Source organism: Bubalus kerabau, chromosome 1 (assembly GCF_029407905.1).
Source record: "Bubalus kerabau isolate K-KA32 ecotype Philippines breed swamp buffalo chromosome 1, PCC_UOA_SB_1v2, whole genome shotgun sequence".
NCBI classification, from domain to species: Eukaryota; Metazoa; Chordata; class Mammalia; order Artiodactyla; family Bovidae; genus Bubalus; species Bubalus kerabau.
In genome coordinates, this window is record NC_073624.1 from 26511031 (window position 1) to 26536303 (window position 25273).

Genomic DNA, 25273 nt, shown 5'->3' on the forward strand with positions numbered 1-25273 from the left:
TGAACCTTTACTGTGCTGATTTACAATGTAAATCTCCAAGAATGATTCATAGAGTATTTCTCAAATTTATTTGACTGTACAAAATGACTTTATTCATAGACATATCTGTAAAACTTTGTGGTGGTAATTATATAATGCATGTGAAAAATCTAGTAGAATCAGATGTTATTATACCTTTAAGACATTAATTTTTAAAAAAAATACTAGAGATTTTAAGAAATTATGTTTTAGGGAATAAGATAGTTCAGTTGGTTTTAAGAAAACCAAAATTAAGTAGCTATACAATTCATTATGTGACAGTAAGGTCAGGTTTTTTGTATAAAACCGATATAAAATTGGAAGATTTATGTCATCATTTGTTAGGGTTGAATTTATGCCTGTCTGATTACTGTTTAAACATTTCAAATTTTCTGTATTGCTTTTACTATTTTTTTAATACACAAATCCTAAAGAAATTTCCTAGAGCACAAAAGTAAATACTGGTTATTTGTAAGAGGACACAGATAGGGCTGGTTTTGGATTAAAAAGTAAAATAAAAGTTTGTCATCTGTACTCTTGCCTTTTCCCTATGTAGCATCCCTGCCTCTTAGAATCTCTCTCCATTGCCCCACCATTGAGTGTTACTTAAATTCTGCCATCTAATGTGCATTTTCTTCATTAACACTCAAATATTAAAGTAGCTGCTGCTAAAGCCGTAAGCTTGTTGTATTAAGTTAAAAGTAGGATTCTTTTCACTTTTTTAAAAAAATTACAACTATATTTTCTTTAAACGTGATTTAAAATCTATGGTAGAACCAACAGTGAATTATTTAAGGTTCTGACTTGGTTTTCACATTGGCAGAAGTACACTTAATTAAAATACAATGAAATTGTTCTCTTAGTGGTAAAATGTGACTGAATGGCAAAGATAAACTTGTATATCTAATATTTTTCTATCAGTAATCATATTGCTTCACTTTTAATTAACAGACCCTAAAAAGGTAAATCATACCCCTGTGTCAACCATGAGTTCTTCTCAGGCTTTATCTCGACCGTTGCAACCCATCCAGCCAGCACCACCTCTTCAACCATCTGGAGTGCCAACAAGTGGACCATCTCAGACAACCATACACTTGCTACCTACAGGTAAACTTGCTGAATCACTGAGCTAAAACTTTAGTTTTGCCTGTTGTGAAATATGACTGTGAAACTGAGTGGAAAGGTTAGACAGAAAATTAGGTCATTTAGGTAAGTACCAATGGACATGATTACTGGATCATACAGGAAGAGTATGGTTTTGCAGAAACTGCCAGAGTAGAGTGGCTGTACCAGTTTGCATTTTTACCAGCAGTGAGTGTGAGGAAGGAACTGTTGCTCCACATCCTCACCAGCATTTGGTATTGCTAGTGTTTTAGATTTTCACCGTTCTAATAGGGATAGTAGAATTTCACTGTTATTTGATTTGCATCTCCCTGATGATATATTATGTTGAGCAGCTTTTCCTGTGCTTGTTTGCCATCTGTTCGTCTTCTTTGGTGAGGTGTCTGTTCAGATCCTTTGTCCACTTTTTAACTGGGTTGTACATTTTCTTACTGTTGAGTTCTAGTTCTTTGTATGTTTTGGATGAGTCCTTTACCAAATAATGTCTTTTGCAGATATTTTGTCCTTTTCTTCACATTCCCTTGAGATGAACTTGTTTTAACCCTAATTATGTTAGTAATAAGTTATAAAAGCTATAATTATTTTTTTAAAAGATTAGAAGATTAAGAATAATCATTGTTATTTTTTATTTTTTAAAAAATTGTATTGGCATATTCCTCATTGTCATTTTGAAGACAAAGTGTGTTTTTGAATGCAGTGTAACTTAATTTTGCAGACAGTCTTTTAACTAGCAGCACTGATACAGAATGGTTATAAAGAAGAGTTAAACTATATATGTCTTTGTCATCTGACAGTGTAAACAGCAGAAATGAATACAGTTTCTCTGGAAGGGATGAATATAATGATTCATTCTAATTATAACCAAGATGTTATAATTGATCAAATAAGAGTTTTTCAGTGATTCTTAACTAGAAATTGTTTTAACTGGCCTAACACTACTGTCAGAAGATAACCATTAATATTTTCCCTGCTACCTCTCAAGAAGCTATTAATTAGACATTTTCAAGATGTAGTTTGTATCTCCTAATCTGTTTGCTGCTAAGTCACTTCAGTCGTGTCCGACTCTGTGTGACCCCATAGACGGCAGCCCACCAGGCTCCCCTGTCCCTGGGATTCTCCAGGCAAGGACACTGAAGTGGGTTGCCATTTCCTTCTCCAATGCATGAAAGTGAAAAGTGAAAGTGAAGTCGCTCAGTCGTGTCCGACTCGTAGAGACCCCATGGACTGCAGCCTACCAGGCTCCTCCATCCATGGGATTTTCCAGGCAAGAGTACTGGAGTGGGGTGCCATTGCCTTCTCCCCTAATCTGTTTGGAAGCCAATTAAGACAGGTCGTCTTCTTCACAAAATAGCCCATTGCTTAAGAAATTTATCTGTGAAATGCTTACATAAACACTTTTCTCATTAAGGAAAGCATTGAGCTTACATCAAATTTTATCCAGTGAAATAAAATGACAGTCAATTTAGATGATTTAGAAAGAAGTGTTAATAGTATAGATAATAAAATGGGGAATAAAAAGATGAAGAGCTAAGTATTTCTCCTTATATACTTTCTTCTTCTTTGTAAAGACTCACATTGAAAGTTAGGATATATAAAGGCTAAGGAGTCTCTTTATTGTATACAGTTTTTACCTCCAAATTTGTTTTATTGTAGAACATATTTTTCCATAGGAAAGTATATTGATTATTGATTTGTATTATATAGCTAACACATCATTTGTAAAATGTAGTTCTAATTCAGAAAGTTTTAACAAAAAATTGTTAACTCCTTAAAATCACTATTTGTACTCCATGCTGTCGGTGAGCATTTTAAAACTTATTATTGATAAATATATGTTAATATCACTCAAGGCCATGATAGAGAACGAAGAAGCCTATATTTTAATAGGTATTTTATTGTTTGGAATAGGAGGTGATTTGACTTATCTGAAGAACCTGTCAGTTATAATAGCCAGTCAGTTTTTTGAGCTATGGGACCACAAGTTATTCTTTTGGATTTATACCCATTAGTAGAAAGCCTGGAGGGCCTAAAATTCCACTCTGCTAAGAATAATTTAACATTGAGGAAGGGAAAATTCACCCTTCCAAGTCACTCCTATAGGATCATACTCCCCAAAGTCTAAACCCTTTCTTCATCTTCACATGTTTATTTATCTAGACAGACTAGAGTGGGAAGGGCCTTGGACATGGTTGAGGTGTTCTTTTCTTCTCAAACTTGGATTGTACTAATATTAACCTTGGTTGAGCCTGTCATTCTTAACTTTTTCATGATTACAAAAGGAGACTCTTGTCTATTATAGTAAATTAGATTTTGTATAAAGTGAATTGTTATTTAATATTGCTTACTTAACATAGAATTTACTGCATCTTAAATCTATTTCTCTGCTTTTCATTAGCTCCAACCACCGTGAATGTAACACATCGTCCAGTGACTCAGGTGACCACAAGACTCCCTGTACCGAGAGCTCCTGCAAACCACCAGGTCGTTTATACAACCCTGCCCGCACCACCAGCTCAGGCTCCCCTGCGAGGGACTGTTATGCAGGCTCCTGCTGTTCGGCAGGTCAATCCCCAAAACAGTAAGAGACCTTTTTCCTGTTTATGTTGTTCTTTTGCATGTAGTTGGAGTGGCTTATATTGATGTTAGATGCAACAAAAAGTGTTCAATATCATACTAAAACTATTATTCATTCATTTTCTTTTCTTAGGAGAGTTAACCAGAAAAAAATGGACTGGTATCTAATTTGTGTTCTGTGTGTTGTCTTCAGTTTAATTATTTATGGCCTACTTGATTTGATGTTGGTCTGTACCATACTTTAGAGACAACTTGCCTAATTAAAATGGGAATGATCAATTGTGACTTAGCCCAGATGGAGATAATGGTAAAGGATAGCCTCCAATGAGAGTCTTAAAGGTATGGAAAGTGGCTGAGAAATAAAAGATGGGAAAATGTTTAAGGTAACTTGTAATTTCTGTGTGTGTGTGTGTGTGTGTGTGTGTGTGTGTGTACACACACACATATATATATGAAATATATATGTTTTCAGTTGCAAAATATACAAACAAGTTTCTATAAAGAATATATTTAAAGCTTAAAGAAAAATAGCAAAATGAACCACATATGAACTCTCCACTAGGCTAAGAAATAGAACTTTATCAGAATCCATAAGTCTGTGTATGCCTGCTCTTAATTGCATCCTTCTCCCTTTCCATCAGAGGTAACCATCACCCTTACTTTCTGTTTTTCTATATGGTTTTGCAATCTCTATAGGTATCACTAAAAATATTTAGTTTTGCAAAACTTAACAAGCAGGGACAAATCCAGCTGTTTACTGAAACTTCAGTCATGCCATTATTAGGTGATGGCTATAGGAGAAAATAAACTAAACAGAGTCTCTAGTTCACATTCTGGCTTTAGCTTTCTCAAGTTTACAAGAGCTTTCTCTGGGGAAATCCGTCAGCAGTGTCTTAAATGAATTCTGGGAAACAGGGCTCACCCCAGGCAAGGTACCCACAGTACTGGATATATTGCAGAAATATGGTTGAGCGATGAGAGGCTTCTAAATTTTCTCCATTTTTTAATTTAAAAAATTATTTTATTTTTGGTCACACTGGGTCTTCATTGCTGCACATGAGCTTTCTGTAGTTGCAGGGAACAGGGGCTACTCTCTAGTTGTGGTGTTCAGCTTTCGCATCGCGGTGACTTGTGCAGTGCAGGCTCTAGGGGCTCGGGCTTCAGTAGTTGCAGCTGTAGAGTAGACTGGACTCTAGAGCAGTCTCAGTAGTTGCCCCGTGGCATGTGGGATCTTCCCAGACCAGGGGTCAAAGCTGTGTCCTCTGCATTGTCAGGCGAATTCTTATGTACTGTACCACTGAGGAAGTCTGCTTCTAAATTTTCTGCATTTGTTGCCCTAATGTCTGTATAAAGTTTTCTGTTGGATGAAATGAGTATCCTCAGATGATCAGCAGAGCATGGAAAGGAAGAGAGGAACATTGTTAAAATGAGGCAAGATTAACTTGCCTGTTCTGGAGGCAGCAGAGATCTTTGTGAAGAGAGCTTCATGTTTTCTATCTTTAGAGTCCCAGTGCTCCGTTCTGGCCTGTCTGCCTTCTATGTTCTGCATACCTCCAATGTTTCAGTGTGCTAGGATTTTGGGTATGGATTGCATTGATTTCTTTCCTATGCTGGATCTCCTGTTCACTGTGTCTCCTGTTGTCCTTTATTGATCTTGTCTCTCTGTGGCTACTTGAAGAAAAGTTCATGGAGGTAGACTATTTATTTTGGTAGCTTGCATATGTGAGAATTTCTTTATCCTCATGCTCAAATGATACTTTAGCTGAGTATAGACTTCTAGGTTAGATATATTTTTTCTTTTGAATTTTAAAAACATCACTTTACTGATTTTTAAATGTTTAATTCAGTGTTCTACCAAATTGAGAATAGAACTCTAATTCTATCACTTCATTTTCTTTTATAGGTGTTACAGTCCGAGTGCCTCAAGCAACTACATATGTTGTAAACAATGGATTAACCCTGGGATCAACGGGACCTCAGCTCACAGTGCATCACCGACCACCGCAAGTGCATACTGTAAGTGAGGACCCTTGGCTTCACAAAATTCTCACCTATAATGCTGTCAGATACCACTGCGGTTGGTACTGTCACCATTACCCAGAACCACTTCTGGGTAATGATGGTTGGGGAGTATAGAGTTTGCTTGTGGTGGTGTGCAGCATATAAAAGAGTCCACGTCTGGGGCATGAGAAGTGAAATAGACCATGTTAAACTTATGGTTAGGTTAAAGAGAGCATTCTTGAGTAGTGAATATTTTTTTAAAGTATTGAATATTTTAAGAAATATTATTGCATGTTTAATTTTATTTTTTTCCTCAGAATTTTATACTAGTTCTGTTACATTGCTATCATTTTATTGGTTTTATTTTAAACTTTTAATTAAAAGATTTTTTTTAATTTAACTGTAGTTGATTTACAGTATTGTGGTAGTTTCAGGTGTACAGCTTCAGATTCTTTTCCATTATAGTTTATTATAAGATACTGAATGGAGTTGCCTGTGCTATAGAGTAAATCCTTGTTGTTTATCTATTTTATACATAGTGATGTGTATCTGGTGCTCCCATACTCCTAATTTATCCCTTCCCCTCTCCTTTGGTAACCATAACTATTTTCTGTGTCTGTGAGCCTGTTTCTGTTCTGTAAAGAAGTCCATTTGTGTTTTTTGGATTCCACATATAAGTGATATCATATAATATTTGTCTTTTTCTGACTTATCAGTTACTACTTTTAATCATCCAGTGGTATTGGGAACTCATTGGTTAAGAAATAATAGAGAAAACCAAAGATTTCTCCTTAGTTTTAGTCTCCAAATCAATGTCACATTATCCTGTGACCTGACTGTAATAGTATTTGGTATGATAGAGTGTGTGAATGGAAATGCTGGCTCTAATGGTGGTAGGAGATTGAGGCTGATACCACTTTTTACCAAGCAATGCATCCTTTTTAAAATATACATCATAATGGCTAAGTTTGTGAAGTGCTTTCTATGCACAAGGCACTGTAAATTTATGTGGTCCTTACACAGAAATTCTTTAGAACTCTAGCTTTCTTTTTTTATCCTTTATTATTGGTATGGCAGCTAATGTACAGAGTGGTTGAATAACCAGCCCCAGGTCATACCTCATAAAACCCATTACATTCCAGTTCCAGAGCCTGTGCTCTTAGCAGCTGTTATTTTACTGTCCCACTGCAGTGAAAAAAAGTCACGTTAATGGAGCACTTCACATACACCAGGCAGTCTACTATTTTACTTGCATTATTTTATTTACTCCTCCCAACCCTGCTGTGTGCTTAGTCGCTCAGTTGTGACTAACTCTTTGTGACCCCATACAGTGGAACTGTAGCCCACCAGGTTCCTCTATCCATGGGGTTCTCCAGGCAAGAATACTGGAGTGGGTTGCCACGTCCTCCTCCAGGGGATCTTCCCAACCCAGGGATCAAACCCAGGTCTCCTGCATTGCAGGCGGAGTCTTTCCCGTCTGAGCCACCAGGGAAGCCCTTGAGAATCAATATTGTCCATTTGATAGAAGAGGCTACTGTGTCTTAGAGATCATTAAGTGATTACTCAGTGTCATTACCAAACTAGTGTCAGAGGCAGAGCCATTTTAAAACTCAAATTTTTCTGGTCCCACCACCTCCAGCATGTTGTCACAGTGCTTCAGATCTAGCTTTATAGGATCTGTGGCAAATATCTCATTACTGTTGTTTGCAACTACAAATAACTTACTTCATCCCATATTCCTTTGAGAAATATATAGTAAAAATCTCTTATTTATGCCACAGTTTTGCAAATGTGATGATCCATCAGAGCTTTTTTTAACACATGATTCCATATGAATTGTCTTACAATAAATACACTTATCTCATCGGAGAAGGCAATGGCAACCCACTCCAGTACTCTTGCCTAGAAAATCCCATGGACGGAGGAGCCTGGTAGGCTGCAGTCCATGCGGTCGCAAAGAGTCGGACACGACTGAGCGACTTCACTTTCACTTTTCACTTTCATGCATTGGAGAAGGAAATGGTTACCCACTCCAGTGTTCTTGCCTGGAGAATCCCAGGGATGGTGGAGCCTGGTGGGCTGCCGGACACAACTGAAGTGACTTAGCAGCAGCAGCAGCAGTATCTCATAGAAGAAACATCCTTTTAATTTAATTTTAATAATATTTTTAACTGGGAATTTTCAAAAATATATATAAAAGTAGAAAGACTAGTGTAGCAATCCCTACATACCCATCACCTGTCTTCAGTAGTCATCAGTCTTCAGCAGTCATAGCCAGTCTTCTTTCTTCTGTATTGCCACCCACAAACTCCTAAAACCTGTGTATGCACTGGAATATTTTGAAGCAAATCCCTGATATATTATCTCTAAAACTTCAATAGAAACCTCCATTGCAGTGGCAGAAACAAAACAGTAACTCAGTTGACTTAACTGTTTTAAGATATGAGAGGATTTGGTAGCCTCGAATTTTAAGAATTAGAAAGGGCTGTTATAGGCTGTAAGCTGTTATCACACTCCTTAAATTCCTACTCTCTCCAGTCAAGTTCATGACTTCAGCCTTCTCATAGATCTTACTAGTTGTATGTTTATTTAATGTTATTTACTTAATTTGAGAGAAGTAATACAGTAAGATGGCCAGTATTCAAATCTGTTTTTCTTCAGCTTTCCATGTTTCATGTATTTGCATTTGCCTTTTTTCCCCCTCTAACTTTGTATCTATTTTAGCTTTTAAACTGTGGATTATGCTTTTCTCTAGATGTGTATATGAATTTTTTTCCACTTCACACATGAATTTCAGCATATTTTCATTCCTTGAGATTATTTGGCAGATCCTTTTTTGAGTTGTTACTACGTGCACATTACTAGCACTGAACTTTGAAAAGGCATGGAGATTTAGAAGATATCAGATCTTCACAGAATTCACTATTTAGTATATGCAAATAATCCATTTAATGAAATACATATTAAAACATAATTTTGTTAAATGAATTTCAGTTAAGGAAATCTTATTTTTTTCATGACTTCCAAACTAAGGTCAGTGAGCAATAATGTTTGACTTGGGGGGAAAAAAAGACCACTTATATCTCTGTTTCCTGGCTCTTACTTAAATCTTTTTGAAAAACCTGTTATCATTGTAATCTTAAAACCAGATGATAATAATGTCCAGCATTAAGTCAGTTTGTAAGCTTAGTATTCATGCTTTTTCATTATCTGGCCTTAACTTACCTTTCCAAATTTCTTCTTCCATGTTCTTCTTCATGTTCTCCGTGTTTTTGCCCATAAATCCCCTCACTTGCCTATCCCCATGCTCTTGTTCATGCTTTTACCTATTAGCAGAAAGATTCACAACTATTTCTACATTTCTAAATTCTCTCTCTCACAGTCTGGTATAAATGTCACCTTTTTCATGCAGACTGACCAAGAACATAATATACAGTCAGTGTTATACGTACTTAACTTACAAGAATATGCTAGTCTTTTTATGGAGAAACAGTCTGAAAATGAAAGTAGAGTTGATACTCAAATTTTAGATGATTGATAGACTGCCAACATATGTTATTAAAAAATGTTATATTAAAACAAGAGTCTGTGGTATAGATCATTAAATCATTAATTATTTTATCAGAAGTAGACGATTATTTCAGTGTCTGTCAAGATGATGTTCCATCAGCCAGGGCTTTTGTCTCCTAAGGGAAACTCAGTATCTCAGACCCAAAAAGCACAGAGGGAATAATCTCAACACTCATCTTCTGGGTCATGAACTGATTTCAAATCATCAGGGAGAACTTGCCAGATGTGTGATATTTGCTATTTCCCAGTATTCTTGATGTAAAATGAAGACTCTCTAAAAGTAAGTGATTTCTAGGATGTTACAGTTCTCGCATTAACAAACAGTCCTTTCTCCAATCATTATCCATCAACATGACTCTTTTTTTGTTAGGAGCCCCCACGCCCTGTGCACCCGGCACCCTTACCAGAAGCCCCACAACCACAGCGTCTGCCCCCTGAAGCTGCCAGCACATCTCTGCCTCAGAAGCCTCACTTGAAGTTAGCACGAGTTCAGAGTCAAAATGGCATTGTACTGTCCTGGAGTGTTCTGGAGGTGGACAGAAGCTGCGCCACCGTTGACAGCTACCACCTGTACGCTTACCACGAGGAACCCAGTGCCACTGTACCCTCACAGTGGAAGAAGATTGGCGAAGTCAAGGCACTTCCCTTGCCCATGGCATGCACTCTCACCCAGTTCGTGTCTGGCAGCAAATACTACTTTGCAGTACGAGCCAAGGATATTTATGGGCGTTTTGGACCTTTCTGTGATCCTCAGTCAACAGATGTGATCTCTTCTTCGCAGAGCAGTTAAACCTTGGAGCCTTTCCCTCTTCCTCTTTCAGAAGTTCTACTTTTTGGTCTTGTTTTAATCTTGTGCATGATACCCATTGTAAAATGCACATTGTGCAAGATTTCTTGGACCGATGTGTATATACACTACATTTGTTTATAATCAGAATAAAGTCAGCCCATAAAGCAGAATCTTTTCCTGAACAATTCAGGCTTCAAGGTTTTGAAATGTAAATGTGCACCTTGCTTTAGTTTTGAGGCTGGAGTATATGTGTGGTGTGTGCTTTTCTGTATTTATATGTTTATTACAGTGGAATCTCCCATTTTCATTCTCAAATTTACCTCTCTTCCAATGTGAAGCAAGTAGATCAAAGGATTTGAGGTATGTATCTGGCATGATTCTGCTTCTATGTGATTTGTAGGTTTATAGATAGATGATTTAAACTGACTCTAAATGGAACCCAAAGAAAAAATAAAAAGCAAAATGGTCAAATAGTTTAAAAAGGTTAATTTGAACACAGGAAAAGATCTTTTCATGTTTTCTTTTGTCTTTTCTGGGTTGTAAATTCAATGAAAAAGAATTGCAGTGGGCCCTCCCTTTTCTAATCTGAGATTTTTTCCATTTATTTTTGTGCCTTAAAGATTAACTGCAAAAGTAAACAGGGCCATTTTTCCATTGTGGTTTACTCTTCTCTGTCAACCTTTCATCCTCATTTCTCCTTTTTCTCCACCAAATGTAGCACATTTCCCTCAAGTAAATTATAGACCAAGGCTTTTATATGTAGTCTGATCAGTGACATCATTACATTTAACTTTCTCTTTTCTTCCAAGAAAATTAATGCTCTTTATTTCTGGTCACTATTTAACTCTGTAAAATGAACCAAAAGAAGACCACATTTATATAAGCCAATTTCCCTTCAAATATATTTTATATCTATGTTGCACACTGTCTTAGAGATTATGAAAGCAATTCTGGTTTACCTTATCACCCAAAGCATACCTTATCACCCATAGTATTCTTTCAAAGAAAGTAAATAGTAAAATTCACAAAATACAGTAAGCTAAACTATCAAAGGGAAAGCTCCATTTCTTCTTTATCCTCATATCATTCTTCCTGTATTATTAATCTTTCTTTTGATGGTGCTAAATTTTATCTGATTCACCACATGTCAGCTTTGGATAAGGTTTAAAGTATATCCTTTGGGGTCATTTATGTAAGAATGACTTTACAACTTCTGTGCATCTCTGTTCCTCTTCAAAGTTTTAATCAAACTTTGATCATGGATTTTCTATTTGAGTGCCAGTTATACTGGTATCAGGTATGTGTTGGAGTGTAGGTAGCTCAAGACAGGAGAGATGGCATAATTTGGGGGATGAGAGTGGGGTTGGCGATACTTGGAAAGGAATTTGTGGAGTTTGTGGAATACATTTTCAAGCCATCTTCCATATCATATTTGAAATCATAGTCCTGCCTTCTTAAATGAGTTAAGTCATTAATGTATTCTGGACTTATAAGAGGGAACTGTCATTTCCATATTAATGCTTTGTTTGCAACTTCAATGGCTTATAATAGGAAACACTCTACTTGTAAAGAAACTCTCTTTAGAGACTTTTACTGGTCACTGTACTGTCAGGTTGGATGTGAAGTTTGATTGATGTGGAAGAAAGCCTACAGATTGCCAAAAGTAAATGCTCCAAAATCTTCCTTTTGCTTTCAGAAAATAGGCCACAATGAGAATTAAAATTTCCATGAGTCATATTTGCCAACCAACTATGTAGGCGTTATTCATTGTGGGTCTAATGATGATGGTAAAGAAATTGCCAATGTCATGCCAATGAAAAATTTTAAAGGGAGAAATTGATGATCTTCTAGATGTATGTGAGCACCTGTCTTATATCTGCATGTACATATGTTTTTACCTGCAATGGTTGCAGTATCGATTATGTGTTGAAGAGCATTTCAGTTGACAGAATAGAAAGCCCATGTTCAAAATTGTTCTTTATTGACCGGTTTTATGGTCATGTGATAATTTGCTTACCTAGCCTAGAAAGCTTCCCTTGGTGAGTACTTTATGTTTACTAATCCTTTTTTTTTTTTTTTAAAGAAAAAGCTTTCATAGCATTATATAATCAGGTGAAGAAAGCCCAGTAGAATGAAAATATTATTTTGACCTATACTGTGTGATTTCTGTCAGAGAAAAAAGAAATAAATAGTAACCCTAAAAAATAGATTTACTACAGTAAAATAAAACTTTTTATTCCACGTGGTGGAGGGAAGGTACAAAGAGAGATTGTAATTATTTGAGGGAAAAGATATTATAAGATGGTTTCTTTCCATTAGCCTGCCACAGAATTTATAGGCAACAGTTATATTGGAGTTACCAATGGGTGCTAGACTTGAACTCTAGGTTTTTATTTCAGGCAGGTTTTTTAATGTTGAAGAGAGCTTTCTGTTTGGTTTGTTTCTTTAGAGACAGAAAATGGAGGACTCAACTAGAAATAGCTACTGGTCACATATTTTTTAATAGCAATCACACTTCATGGTACCTTTTTTAATTTCACAGTATCTTTTCACAGAGTATTACAAATAAGCTTAATAATCCCATTTTGGGAATGCAAGTTTGCTACCTTTTTAGTCTGACAATACTTGTGTAAGTATTGCCTTATTGGAAATCCTGGAAACTTCTGATACTTCAACCTGAAATAGAGGATGTTTATACGACGTTTAAAGGTAATGGTGATGTTTGTTACTGTCTACTTTGTACTTTGTCAGAGTAATTTTCACCCAATTTTAAGTGTGAGCAAGCCTCACATTTTAAAATTATATTCTTGCCAGTACATTTATAAAGTACATACAAAGACATCTGTTGGTAACAGGTAACTTTATGAGGTAACTATATCCCTCTATTTCTCTGGACTCACTTTTTAAAACATGCAGAATACTGTGTGCTATTTAACAAAGTGGAAGTTGATGAGAGAAGTGAAGAGCAGAGCTTGCTTCCTTGAAAAGTGAATGTTTGTTGGGATGCCATTTGCCTCACAGACATGTGTTCCCCACTGTCCCAACCCCCATTGCCAGATAAGAAATGAAAAGTTTGATTGAATAAAATGACCTCAAACAAGGAGCTTAGGACCACCTGTCAGCAGAACTCCCTAGGCAGGCTGCACCATACAGTTCTCTTCCTGTAGCCAATAAGTGTTTACGTGGTTTTTTTGTTTGTTTGCTCTTTTGCTTGTATTTTCCAAATTATTGTTCATGCAGCAAGGTGTTAATATTGCATGATATGCATTTATCTTGTTCCACAAATTTTCCAGTACTGTACTAGATTAACAGAATAATACCTGCGTTATCCTCCTCTCTCACTTATATACACTGTAATGTTGGCACAGCACATTACCGCAAAGACTTCCAAGTGTTCTCCTAGACTTTCTTTGTTGGGCTATTTCAATATCCTGTGATTTATTCATTATTTTAACTTAATCATTGACCAGTCATTGACCTGTTTTATTCTGATTTCCAGAAAGACCATGTCCCAGTATTAGATTATTGCAAATAACTCTATTTAAAACCAATGTATAATTGTGCCTGCCTTATTCTCTACTGGGTAAATGATGGCCCCTCCCCTTTCTGAAAATTTTGGGACAAACAAAAAAGGTTAGAACAATTCCTGTAAAGTGTTTCATTAGTGTGGCAGGTTTATCCAATTCCAAAAACTTACTTCCCTTGAGCCAGCCAAGTGGGGAGGAATAGAACGATACAAACACATCTTCAGTTTCATCATGCTAAGTTTGTCATTCTTTTTTTTTTTTACTTGTAGAGTCAAATACCCACCCTTTATATTTAATTGCTACCTTAAAATTTTCTTTTTTTGTAAATAAGGTAACTGGGCAATCAAACATCATTTGGGGAATCCTGGCTTTAGAATTTTATCAGCCATTTCAAAATTAAGTATAAAAATAATTCCTTTGTAGGAAACTTGCATCCTAATATTTCTTTATTACAGTTGAAAGTGTAAATAATGACAATGTAAGACCTTCTGATGTCTAATAGAAACTGGGCTGTAGCGAGTTGCCCTATTTTTATTAGGTTTTGAAGGTTTTTGTGGGTTTTTTTTTTCTTTTCTTTTTTAAATGTACAGTAGAGTGGTGTCTGTATAAGTGTTAACTGTAGTGGGATTTTGTCCAGCAAGCCTGAAATTTATACTTTGAAATAAACTACTGGGTTTTTAACATTCTGAGTACTCTGATTCATTCTGTTATCCTCAGACCTTATGAGTATTGTTTTCTTTTGTGAGTCTCTCACCTTGTTAAGAGTCACTGTTAGACTGTTCAGTATGGTTTACTTAATTTGACAACACCGTGGCACTCAAACAACATATAATCCTCCAGCTTTGAAAGAAACGTCGTTAGGCAGAGCTGCTGCTAGGTTAGACAAGCTGTTTTTAACTAATAGGTGACAACATTAAAGTCTGCTGTATTATGTATGTGCACCAGAGAAGGACTTTGACTGTTGCTTGTTAATGACCAGAAAAAAACAAAAACATACTAACTGCATTTCTCTTGGAGGTTCCACCATCCCCTAGGGCTTTGTCATGAAAACCATCCAGTGAGGAGAAAGGGAAAGAGCATGAGGGAGTCAGGGTCTGAGGAGCGGGGCCTGGGAGCAGCACTCAACTCGGTGTCCCCCCCAAGGACTCTGTCACATGGCATAGCTGCCCAAGGGAAGCTGGGAGGTGCGGCCTGTGCAGCCAGGCATACATGGAGACAGTGGATCTCGGGGCGAGGGAGCAGTTTCTACATACTTTCTAGTGTATAAGCTTGTGTGCTGAAATGGTATTGTTTATTTATCATATGTTTCTTGTATGGTGCCCCACCCAGTTGTAGGCGCTTGTTTTAAAAATGACAAAATCAGCAGCAGAAAATGAAAGTGATAGACTGAATTGAATATATTTCATTAAAACTAATTCTGAATGGAAAAACAGCTAAAATAGTGCCTTTGGTATCTTACTTGCAGCCTTCTATTCCCTTATCTCCCTCCATTTTATGTCAAGTTACAAAACAGGTTTCATGGTAATAAAATCAAAGTTGTAGGCCTCTGGCATGCCCTCGTGGAGAGTTTTGTTAAAACGGCTCCAGTGAAAAACAGGGAGGCCACCTTGTACAGTGGGCCCACTGATGGCATAGGCTTTGTACTTGGATGCCAGGTAGATGTCTGCCACCTGCAGAGAGAGAGGAGGGGGATGTTTTAGAAAACCATGGGGAAAAAAACACGACTAAGCCCCTTTGGATGTGGTCCCTGCTCTTTGTCCAAAGTCACAATATTAGCTCCCCTTAAAATCCTGCAGCTTCCACAATATGCTCTTCTGTGTCCATTTGGCATCCAAATGTGAATTGACTAGTTGTTCAGTCACTAAGTCATGACCTGCCAGGCTCCTCTGTCCATAGCATTTCCCAGGCAAGAATACTGGAGTGAGTTGCCATTTCCTTGTTCGGGGGGGGGGGGGGGTCTTCCCAACCCAAGGATTGAACCCATGTCTCCTGCTTGGCAGGTGGATTCTTTACCACTGTGCCACCTGGGAAGCCCTGCATTGACTCGTAGAAGAGTATTAAACTAACAGCCCAAAGTGTGAGATCTGGAGTCAGGTTACTCATATTTAAAATTCAACCTCCAAAATTTATTTTGACTCAAGTTTTCTTATTTGTAAAATTAGACTAATAACCCTACTTCATAGAAGAGTTGTCATGAGGATTAATGAGAGCAAATACTTGAAGCAGTGCCTAGAATATATTAATTCCTCAGTAAAAGTTGTTATTAATCAGGGCAGTAACAAGAGTATTAAAGTAGATGGAACTTGATATCAAAAAATAAGGTCCATGGTTCTTAAAAACACTTGAACATTGGATCGCAGCAGAACTTAAGCTTAGAGAGGAAAGCAGAAAATGTCTCATAACTTCAGATTTTCCTCATTCAAAATGGCTCAAGAGAAGTGATATTTTTAAAATATGTGCTTCAACAGAACCTTTTTTGATGAAAAATTGGCAGGCTCTTGTCTCCTGAAAAAGGTAAAATTTGGCAGATGAAAGCTTGGCTTGGTTTCTCCCCAGTTCAAGTAATTCTCTTTGTGTACTCTGGAATGGATATAACACTTTTTACACACTTTACTGAATGTTTGCAAATACCATTAAAAAGAAATAAATACAAAAGCATTCACTGGGGCTTCATGTGTGCCAGGCTCACTACATCCACTAAATTTTTTGTACATTACACAAAACCTTGGTCATTAAAGACTAAAGCTTGGCTCAAACCATTCTAAACCATCTTCTGTTTAGCTGTTAGGCTGATAGAAAAAATAATGTGTCAGGGGGTTGGCATTTTTAATAGTTTTCAGAGCATCAGATAGAACAGTTAGCTCTTAAATCTAATAGATTTCTTCAGAATTTAGGACCGTAGATGCAAATGAAAAGACACATGCCCAAGCCCAAAAGTACAAAAAGATGTGGTAGAATGATTCTTTTCCACCCACTAGATAGTTAACACATAATCTTGGACAGTCCAGATGCAGTCCTGTGCCAATAAGTTGTTAACAATTAGCTCTCTCAGGAAAAAAGACCCCAATTTGTAGTGTTTGCTGATTTCCATGATGTAAATATTCCACCATTTCAGGCTATCAAACTGGTGTTGACATTTTAAACAACTGGTTCTCACAAGCCTATATGAGTGGGCTTCAACCCCACTATAAACTTTCTTATTACCTATATTGTGAGACACATTACAGCGCTTAACAATTGTAGTGTAGTGAAAACCCTTTAGTGCTTGAGCATCTGGCCCAATACTTATTCCTTCAGCTCAGTTCAATTTCTGTTTAAAGTGATATCACTGTGCTCTCAATATGTTCTTTGGACTTTGGGCCAGTCTGGGAAAACTTAAGACAGCAACACTATCACCATCATCACCATCATCATCATGGTTATGCACATTTACAAATAACATGCTAAGTACTGTTGTAAACATTTTATAGATATTAAATTGTTCATTCTTCACAACAACCCTAGGAAGCAAGTACTCTTCTTTCCATTTTTCAGATAAGGAAACAGAAGCACTGTGAGATGATGTGATGAAGTGACAGAGCAGGGACTGGAAGTTAGTCCAAGGGACCTACCACTATAACCTGAAAAAGCTGATTCTGTAATTGAGTTCATGTTTAAGAGACATTGGGCTTCCCACGTGGCTCAGCAGTAAAGAATCCTCCTGCCCATGCCGGAGACACTGGTCAGTCCCGGAGTCAGGAAGATCCCCTTGAGAAGGAAATGTCAACCCATTCGGGTATTGTCTGGAAAATTCCATGGACAGAGGACCCTGGCAGGCTACAGTCCATGGGGTTGCAGAGTCAGACACAACTTAGCAACAGAGCACAGGCACAGTAAGTTAAGAGACGTTATTGTGATTTATGCCACAAAAATCTCTGCAGCTCTGCCTTCGAATAGGCCTAGGCACTGGAAAACCAATAGGGTGGGGCTTCCCTGGTGGCTCAGTGGGAAGGAGTCCGCCTGCCAATGTGGGAGAACAGGTTCGATCCCTGGTTCAGGAAGATCCCACGTGCTGTCAAGCACCTAAGCCCATGGGCCACAACAGAGCCTGTGCTCTAGAGCCCGGGAACTGCAACTATTGAAGCCCGTGAAGCCACTGCAGTGCGAAGCCCAGGCACTGCAACTGGAGAGTAGCCTCTGCTCACCATAAGTAGAAAAAACCCCAAATAGCAAAGACCCAGCACAGCCAAAATAAAGCAGACAGAACCCAACAGCACATTACCTTGGTGTCATAGCAACCTCCAGGACTCGGACTGTGTGAGTTTAGGTCCTCACGGCAACAGATGGTATTACAGGGATCACCCTTGCTATAAGGGTCCTGCTTGTAATCTAGGGAACAGTGATGGGACAGAGTGAGTGCTGGCCATTCTGAGATGCATTTTTTCACAGTAAGCCGTGTGGCCCTATTCAAGCCTAGGTGTCCAGAGCATACACCCCAGAGGCCTCCTCTGCTCAGCCTGCTCCCACATACGGAAGGCCCCTGTGGCTTGTACAGGGGGGAGGCAACCTCGAGCCCCCACTCCAGGCTCAACCTGCACTCACAAACCTTCACAGTGATGACTGGACAGAAGAGAAATAACAGAGCACAAGTGTGTGTCCAGTTTTTTTAACCAAATATGAATCTGACTTTGATATTGTTCATCAAAAACAAAGTGTTTATGGGTAATTTTTGTTTTAGTAGCTGCTTTTGTCCTTGGAAGGAAATCTGTGTTTGGGATGGTAGGGTAAAAAAGAAAAGAAAAAAAAAAGGTACCCAGTATGGGTTATTTCTTTTGTGTTTTACATAAGACTTTTTTCAATTAAATCCATAGAATCTTCTGCCATATCATTTTTATAAAGAAGGACAAGATGCTGTTTGTTGAACATATAATATGCATAGTATCAACTGAATACTAAATAATTCAATAACTTCTTAGACTGCCTTCTTATACAGAGGTGATAAACTTACATGGATTCTTTATCCATGGGGAAGAAAAGGAGTTTTGAAGAATGATTCCTGAGAAATGTGCTACGTACTGTTGTATCGCATGATATATTTCATGGATTCCATATCAGTCACTTTTCCTTGGTCACGCCGGAAGATTTTAGCTCGGGAAGCCAGATCATAAGAGTAGTCCAAACCCAGCTTCTTGACCAGTATTGGATAGCCACTCCAGTTGTAAACTTTTTCATGGAAAGGAATGTTGTAGGAGGGCCAATATCCTGATTTGGAATCGAAGAGAGAGAAGGGTGGGATTGAGAGGAAGACAGAAGAGAGAGGAAACGAAGTGTCATGAATGGTACTTTCTTTTGAACATCAGCACACCTGTGTAATTACAAAGTAATATTACACAGAAAATAATGCCTGTGAACCCTGGTAATCACACAGATCCTCAGAAATTTACAGAACCAGTATAGTCTAGATTATTCCATTAGGGGGAGAAGAGCATCAGAATTCTTTGGTTTTTCACCCCAGAGTCTTAAGGCAATCTATTAAGCAGAAGAAAACCTGACTTCTAGGCTCAGAGTTGAATAATTAGGCCTTTGTCAGTTAACCTCATTTCTGCCCCCTCTTTTTTCTTTTTTTAGTAGGAAGAGGGAAAAGAAAAGTTATATTGTGAAGGGATTGGAGATGATCTTTAGATTCCAGTAGACTTGTAACTTCTCTGACCCTAAACATTCATAAGGCTCAGCTTCATTCGAAGCTTCACAGTGCCAGCCCTTCATCACTAGGCATCAAACGTGACACAACTTTAATAAAATCACCATTTCAGGAACATCTCAGATTACAGTAGCCTCGGGTATTGCTGCAGGACTGTCAGCCAATGTAGGACCACCTTCACCATTCAGGGTTTAAAATCCACTCGCATCTTCTCTTGGCCCTTGTCTACTTCCTTTCTCCTTACTATTTTATAGGATCCGCTGCTCGGGGTGAAGTTATTAGGACAAAACAAATGACAAAACGTTCAACCTCACTGATTCTGGGGCATGGAGCCAGCATCAGGGTGAAGGCAGACAAAGAACATTGAAAGTACAGGCTAAAAATCACATTTACTATTGCAGTATATCTAGGTAATTGAGACTGGGGAGTTAGACTGCCTGGTATGTGACCTTACAGAAGTTACTTAACCTCTCTGTGGCTCACGTCTTCATCTGTAAAATGTGAACAATGATGTCTTACCTCACAAGGATCACGGCTGTGAGCATTGAGTGAGTTCAAATGGATGGCAGAGCTTACAACAGGGTCTGGTACTTTGTAAGCACTAGATGAACATTAACTATTACAGTTCTCTATGTGAATAGCTCAAATGAATAATAAAAATGGTTGCTGTTTACATTTTCATAAAGCTTTATGATTAAAAAAGCATTTAAAAGTATCTTGTATTGGGTTGGCCAAAAAGTTTCTTCAGGTTTTCCCATCACAATGTATAGAAAAACCTGAACGAACTTTTTGGCCAACCCAATATAGTATCAAAATCACCTGCTGATGTATAAATATTACCATTCTTCCTTCTAAAGGAAGAAACAGAGGTTCAGAGAGGTTGAATGCCTTCCTTCTGACTAAAAGCACCCAGGACTTCTATCGATACATCACTGTGGCTTCTAAATACTAGGTTTGTGGTGCTTTTAAAAAAATGGCTGTATGATATCACTTATTTGGGAAAATCATATGTTTCTTCCTCAGCTTTTCTTCCCTTTCAGTAAGATGGTAACAATACTGCTGCTGGGGCTGCTAAGTCGCTTCAGTCGTGTCCGACTCTGTGCGACCCCATAGACGGCAGCCCACCAGGCTCCCCCGTCCCTGGGATTCTCCAGGCAAGAACACTGGAGTGGGTTGCCATTTCCTTCTCCAATGCATGAAAGTGAAAAGTGAAAGTGAAGTCGCTCAGTCGTGTCTGACTCTTAGCGACCCCATGGACTGCAGCCTACCAGGCTCCTTGGTCCATGGGATTTTCCAGGCAAGAGTACTGGAGTGGGGTGCTATTGCCTTCTCCAGTAACAATACTACTTATCTGGAAATATGTTGTGTGTGTGTGCTCAGTTGCACAGTCATGTCCAACTCTTTGTGACCTCATGGGCTGTAGCCTGCCAGGATCCTCTCTCCATGGGATCTCCAGGCAAGGATACTGAGTGGGTTGCCATTCCCTTCTCCAGGGGATCTTCCCAACCCAGGGATCGAACCCAACTCTCCTGTGCTCCAGCATTGGCAGGCAGATCCTGTACCACTGTGCCACCTGGGAAGCCCTTGGAAACACGTTATGAAGGTCAAACAAAAGAAAATAAAAGATACATCAAGTATACAGTAGACACTCTGAATTTAACTCTGTATTTTCTGCCTCTGGGGGAAAAATAAAACATAAAACCCCCCAAACTACAGACATCATCATCAATTTATTTAATACCAGGGTAGATTTCTTCATGGGATCTAAAAATGGGATTGCAAAGAGCCCAAATCCCATCATATCAGCAGCAGTCCCAAGAAGAAAAGGCCTGGGGTAACTAGTCCACTTTAACAAGCATCTCCCTCTTGAGGCTGGCTATTACTATCAGGCTCTTAGGAGCTGGATGGACCAGTCTTCAGAGTCAGATAGCTGGGTCCTCAGTTTTGAACTGTCGTGCTAACCAAGTAACCACCTAGTGATCTGACTTCTCAGGTAGATTTCCCAAGAAGAAGTGGAGGTAGTTCCACTGCTTGGTAGCACCTGATCTTCTTGGCAACTGAAGTTTCTACCTTAGTCAATTCTGTTTTACGCACGTGGTGTGCATTTCACTGGCGGGAGCCACCGTGGAGTGAGGCATCTCCCCCTGGGTGTCATTACAAGATGAATGTGAGGACCTGGGAAATGAAGGACCAGCCCTGATCCCCAGGATCCACACATTATCTTGGTTCTGTACCTACTCATCTCTCAGTGGACCTGTTTCAACAGTTTCCTAATTCACCTCCTGTCTTCTCTCTGTCCTTCAGTGTGTTCTCCCTTTACAAAGACTCTGGTTTTCTAAAGCAAGGTCCCCAACCTCCGGAATCTAATGCCTGATGATCTGAGGTGCAGCTGATGTAATAATAACGGAAATAAAGTGCACAATGAATATAATGCATTTGAATCATCCCCAAACCCAAATCATCCCCAACCCCCACCCCAGGCTGTAGAAGAATTGTCTTCCACGAAACCAGCCCCTGGTGCCAAAAAGGCTGGGGACTGATAATCTAAAGGATAAAGGCTAAACTGCTCAGCAGGATCCAAGGGCTGTAGTTTTCCCATCACTACCTTATCTTCCACATCACAGCCTCCTCTCCAGCCATCCTGGGCCAATACATTCTCCTTCATGCCATGGTCTCGTGTCTCTCTCTGTTTGATTTGTCCCCTTGTCAAACTGCTGAGCTCCTTTCTCACATGTCTCTTCATTGTTTCCGGAGTTGTTTGTCCACTGATCTCCAGTAGCATATTGGGCACCTACTGACCTGGGAAGTTCAACTTTCAGTGTCCTATCATTTTGCCTTTTCATACTGTTCATGGGGTTCTCAAGGCAAGAATGCTGAAGTGCTTTGCCATTCCCTTTCCCTTCTCCAGTGGACCACATTTTGTCAGAACTCTCCACCATGACCCGTGCTTATAGTTTCACTGAGTTAGATAAGGCTGTGGTCCATGTGATCACTTTGATTAGTTTTCTGTGATTGTGGTTTTCATTCTCTCTGCCCTCTGATGGATAAGGATAAGAGGCTTATGGAAGCTTCCTGATGGGAGAGACTGATTGAGGGGGAAACTGGGTCTTCTTCTGATAAGTGGGGCCATGCTTAGTAAATCTTTAATCCAATTTTCTGTTGATGGGCAGGGCTGTGTTCCCTCCCTGTTGTTTGACCTGAGGCCAAACTATAGTGGAGTTAATGAAGATAATGGCGACCTCCTTAAAAAGGTCCCATGCATGCACTGCTGCACTCAGTGCCCCCCACCCTGCAGCAGGCTACCACCAACCTACGCCTCTGCTGGAGACTCCTGGACACTACGGGCAAGTCTGGGTCAGTCTCCTGTGGGGTCCCTGCTTCTTTTTCCTAGGTCCTGGTGTGCACAAGGTTTTGTTTGTGCCCTCCAAGAGTCTGTTTCCCCAGTCCTGTGTAAGTTCTGGTGGCTCTGTGGTGAGGATAATGGTGACCTCCTCCAAGAGGGCTTATGCCATACCCAGGTCTGCTGTACCCAGAGCCCCTGCTGCCCCTGGTCAGCAGGCCACTGCTGACCCATACCTCCTCAGGAGACAAAACACTCAAAGGCAGGTCTAGCTCAGTCTCTGTGGGTTCTCTGGTGTGCACAATGTTTTGTTTAAACCCTCCAATCAGTGGAGAAGTAACTCCAGAAAGAATGAAGAGACAGAGCCAAAGCAAAAGCAACGCCCAGTTGTGGGTCTGGCTGGTGATGGTAGTAAAGTCCGATGCTGTAAAGAACAAAATTGCATAGGAACCTGGAATGTTAGGTCCATGAATCAAAGTAAATTGGAAGTGGTCAAACAGGAGATGGCAAGAGTGAACACTGACATCTTAGGAATCAGTGAACTAAAATGGACTGGAATGGGTGAATTTAATCAGATGACCATTATATCTACTACTGTGGGCAGGAATCCCTTAGAAGAAATGGAGTGACCCTCATAGTCAACAAAAAAGTCCAAAATGCAGTACTTGAATGCAGTCTCAAAAATGACAGAATGGTCTCTCTTCGTTTCCAAGGCAAACCATTCAAAATCACAGTAATCCAAGTCTATGCCCCAACCAGTAATGCTGAAGAAGCTGAAGCTGAATGGTTCTACAAAGACCTACAAGACCTTCTAGAACTAACACACAAAAAAGATGTCCTTTTCATCATAGGGGACTGGAATGCAAAAGTAGGAAGTCAAGAGATACCTGGAGTAACAGGCAAATTTGGCCTTGGAGTAAAAATGAAGCAGCACAAAGGCTATCTGAGTTTTGCCAAGAGAATGCACTGTTAATAGCAAACACCCTCTTCCAACAACACAAGAGAAGACTCTACACATGGACATCACGAGATGGTCAATACCGAAATCAGATTGATTATCTTCTTTGCAGCCAAAGATGGAAAAGCTCTATACAGTCAACAAAAACAAAACTGGGAGCTGAGTGTGGCTCAGATCATGAACTCCTTATTGCAAATTCAGACTGAAATTGAAGAAAGTAGGGAATACCACTAGACCATTCGGGTATGACCTAAATCAAATCCCTTATGATTATACAGTGGAAGTGACAAACAGATTCAGGGGATTAAATCTGATAAATAGAGTGCCTGAAGAACTATGGTCAGAGGTTTGTGACATTGTAGAGGAGGCAGTGATCAAGACCATCCCCAAGAAAAAGAAATGGAAAAAGGCAAAATAGTTCTCTGAGGAGGCCTTACAAATACCTGTGAAAAGAGAAGCCAAAGACAAAGGAGAAAAGAAAAATATACCCACTTGAATGTAGAGTTCCAAAGAATAGCAAGGAGAGATAAGAAAGCCTTCCTCAGCGATCAATGCAAAGAAATAGAGGAAAACAATAGAATGGGAAAGACTAGAGATCTCTTCAAGAAAATTAGAGACATCAAGGGAACATTTCATGCAAAGATGGGCTCAATAAAGGACAAAAATGGTATGGACCTACCAGAAGCAGAAGATATTAAGAAGAAGTGGCAAGAATACACAGAAGAACTATACAAAAAAGATCTTCATGACCCAGATCACACTTACCTAGAGCCAGACATCCTGGAATGCGAAGTCAAGTAGGCTTTAGGAAGCATCACTACGAACAAAGCTAGTGGTGGTGATGGAATTTCAGTTGAGCTATTTCAAATCCTGAAAGATGATGCTGTGAAAGTGCTGCACTCAATATGTCAGCAAATTTGGAAAACTCAGCAGTGGCCACAGGACTGAAAAAGGTCAGTTTTCATTCCAGTCCCAAAGAAGGGCAATGCCAAAGAATGTTCAAACTAACGCATAATTGCACTCATCTCACACACTAAAAAGTAATACTCAAAATTCTCCAACCAGGCTTCAACAGTACGTGAACTCAGAACTTCCAGATGTTCAAGGTGGTTTTAGAAAAGGCAGAGGAACCAGAGATCAAATTGCCAACATTTGTTGGATCATCAAAAAAGCAAGAGAATTCCAGAAAAACATCTACTTCAGCTTTATTTACTACAAAGCCTTTGACTATGTGGATCACAACAAACTGTGGAAAATTCTTGAAGAGATGGGAATACCAGACTTCCTTACCTGCCTCCTGAGAAATCTGTATGCAGGTCAAGAAGCAACAGTTAGAACTGGACATGGAACAACAGACTGGTTCCAAATCAGGAAAGGAGTACGTCAAGGCTGTATATGTCACCCTGCTTATTTAAATTATGTGCAGAGTACATCATGTGAAATGTCAGGCTGGATGAAGCACAAACTGGAATCAAGATTTCAGAGAGAAATATCAGTGACCTCAGATATGCAGATGATACCACCCTTATTGCAGAAAGTGAAGAACTAAAGAGCCTCTTGATGCAAGTAAGAGGAGAGTGAAAAAGTTGGCTTAGAACTCAACATTCGGAAAACTAACATCATGGCATCTGGTCCCATCACTTCAATGGCAAATAGATGGGGAAACAATGGAAACAGTGAGAGACTTTATTTT

General features: G+C 39.1%; 2 protein-coding genes across 11 annotated transcripts in view; one reads left to right on the forward strand and one right to left on the reverse strand.

Moving 5' to 3' along the window:
- ATF7IP (activating transcription factor 7 interacting protein) overlaps positions 1–14286 on the forward strand; it is a 115564-nt gene extending 101278 nt beyond the window's left edge. For 7 of the 10 annotated variants that reach the window (XM_055570752.1, XM_055570773.1, XM_055570762.1 and 4 more), the window contains 5 exons: positions 970–1125; positions 3536–3718; positions 3848–3874; positions 5618–5730; positions 9656–14286. In XM_055570752.1, the coding sequence (XP_055426727.1) occupies positions 970–1125; positions 3536–3718; positions 3848–3874; positions 5618–5730; positions 9656–10075 (899 nt within the window). In that variant the 3' untranslated portion in view covers positions 10076–14286. Of the gene's footprint in view, positions 1–969; positions 1126–3535; positions 3719–3847; positions 3875–5617; positions 5731–9406; positions 9566–9655 lie in introns of all 10 variants that reach the window. The other 3 variants (XR_008711426.1, XR_008711427.1, XM_055570794.1) reach the window with 3 other exon arrangements.
- Positions 14287–14981: 695 nt separating this feature from the next.
- PLBD1 (phospholipase B domain containing 1) overlaps positions 14982–25273 on the reverse strand; it is an 88227-nt gene continuing 77935 nt past the window's right edge. Inside the window, exons 9-11 of the mRNA XM_055570824.1 lie at positions 18658–18843; positions 17864–17970; positions 14982–15272 (exon numbers count right to left, since the gene is read on the reverse strand). Coding sequence (XP_055426799.1) covers positions 15105–15272; positions 17864–17970; positions 18658–18843 — 461 coding nt within the window. The 3' untranslated portion in view covers positions 14982–15104. The remainder of the gene's footprint in view (positions 15273–17863; positions 17971–18657; positions 18844–25273) is intronic.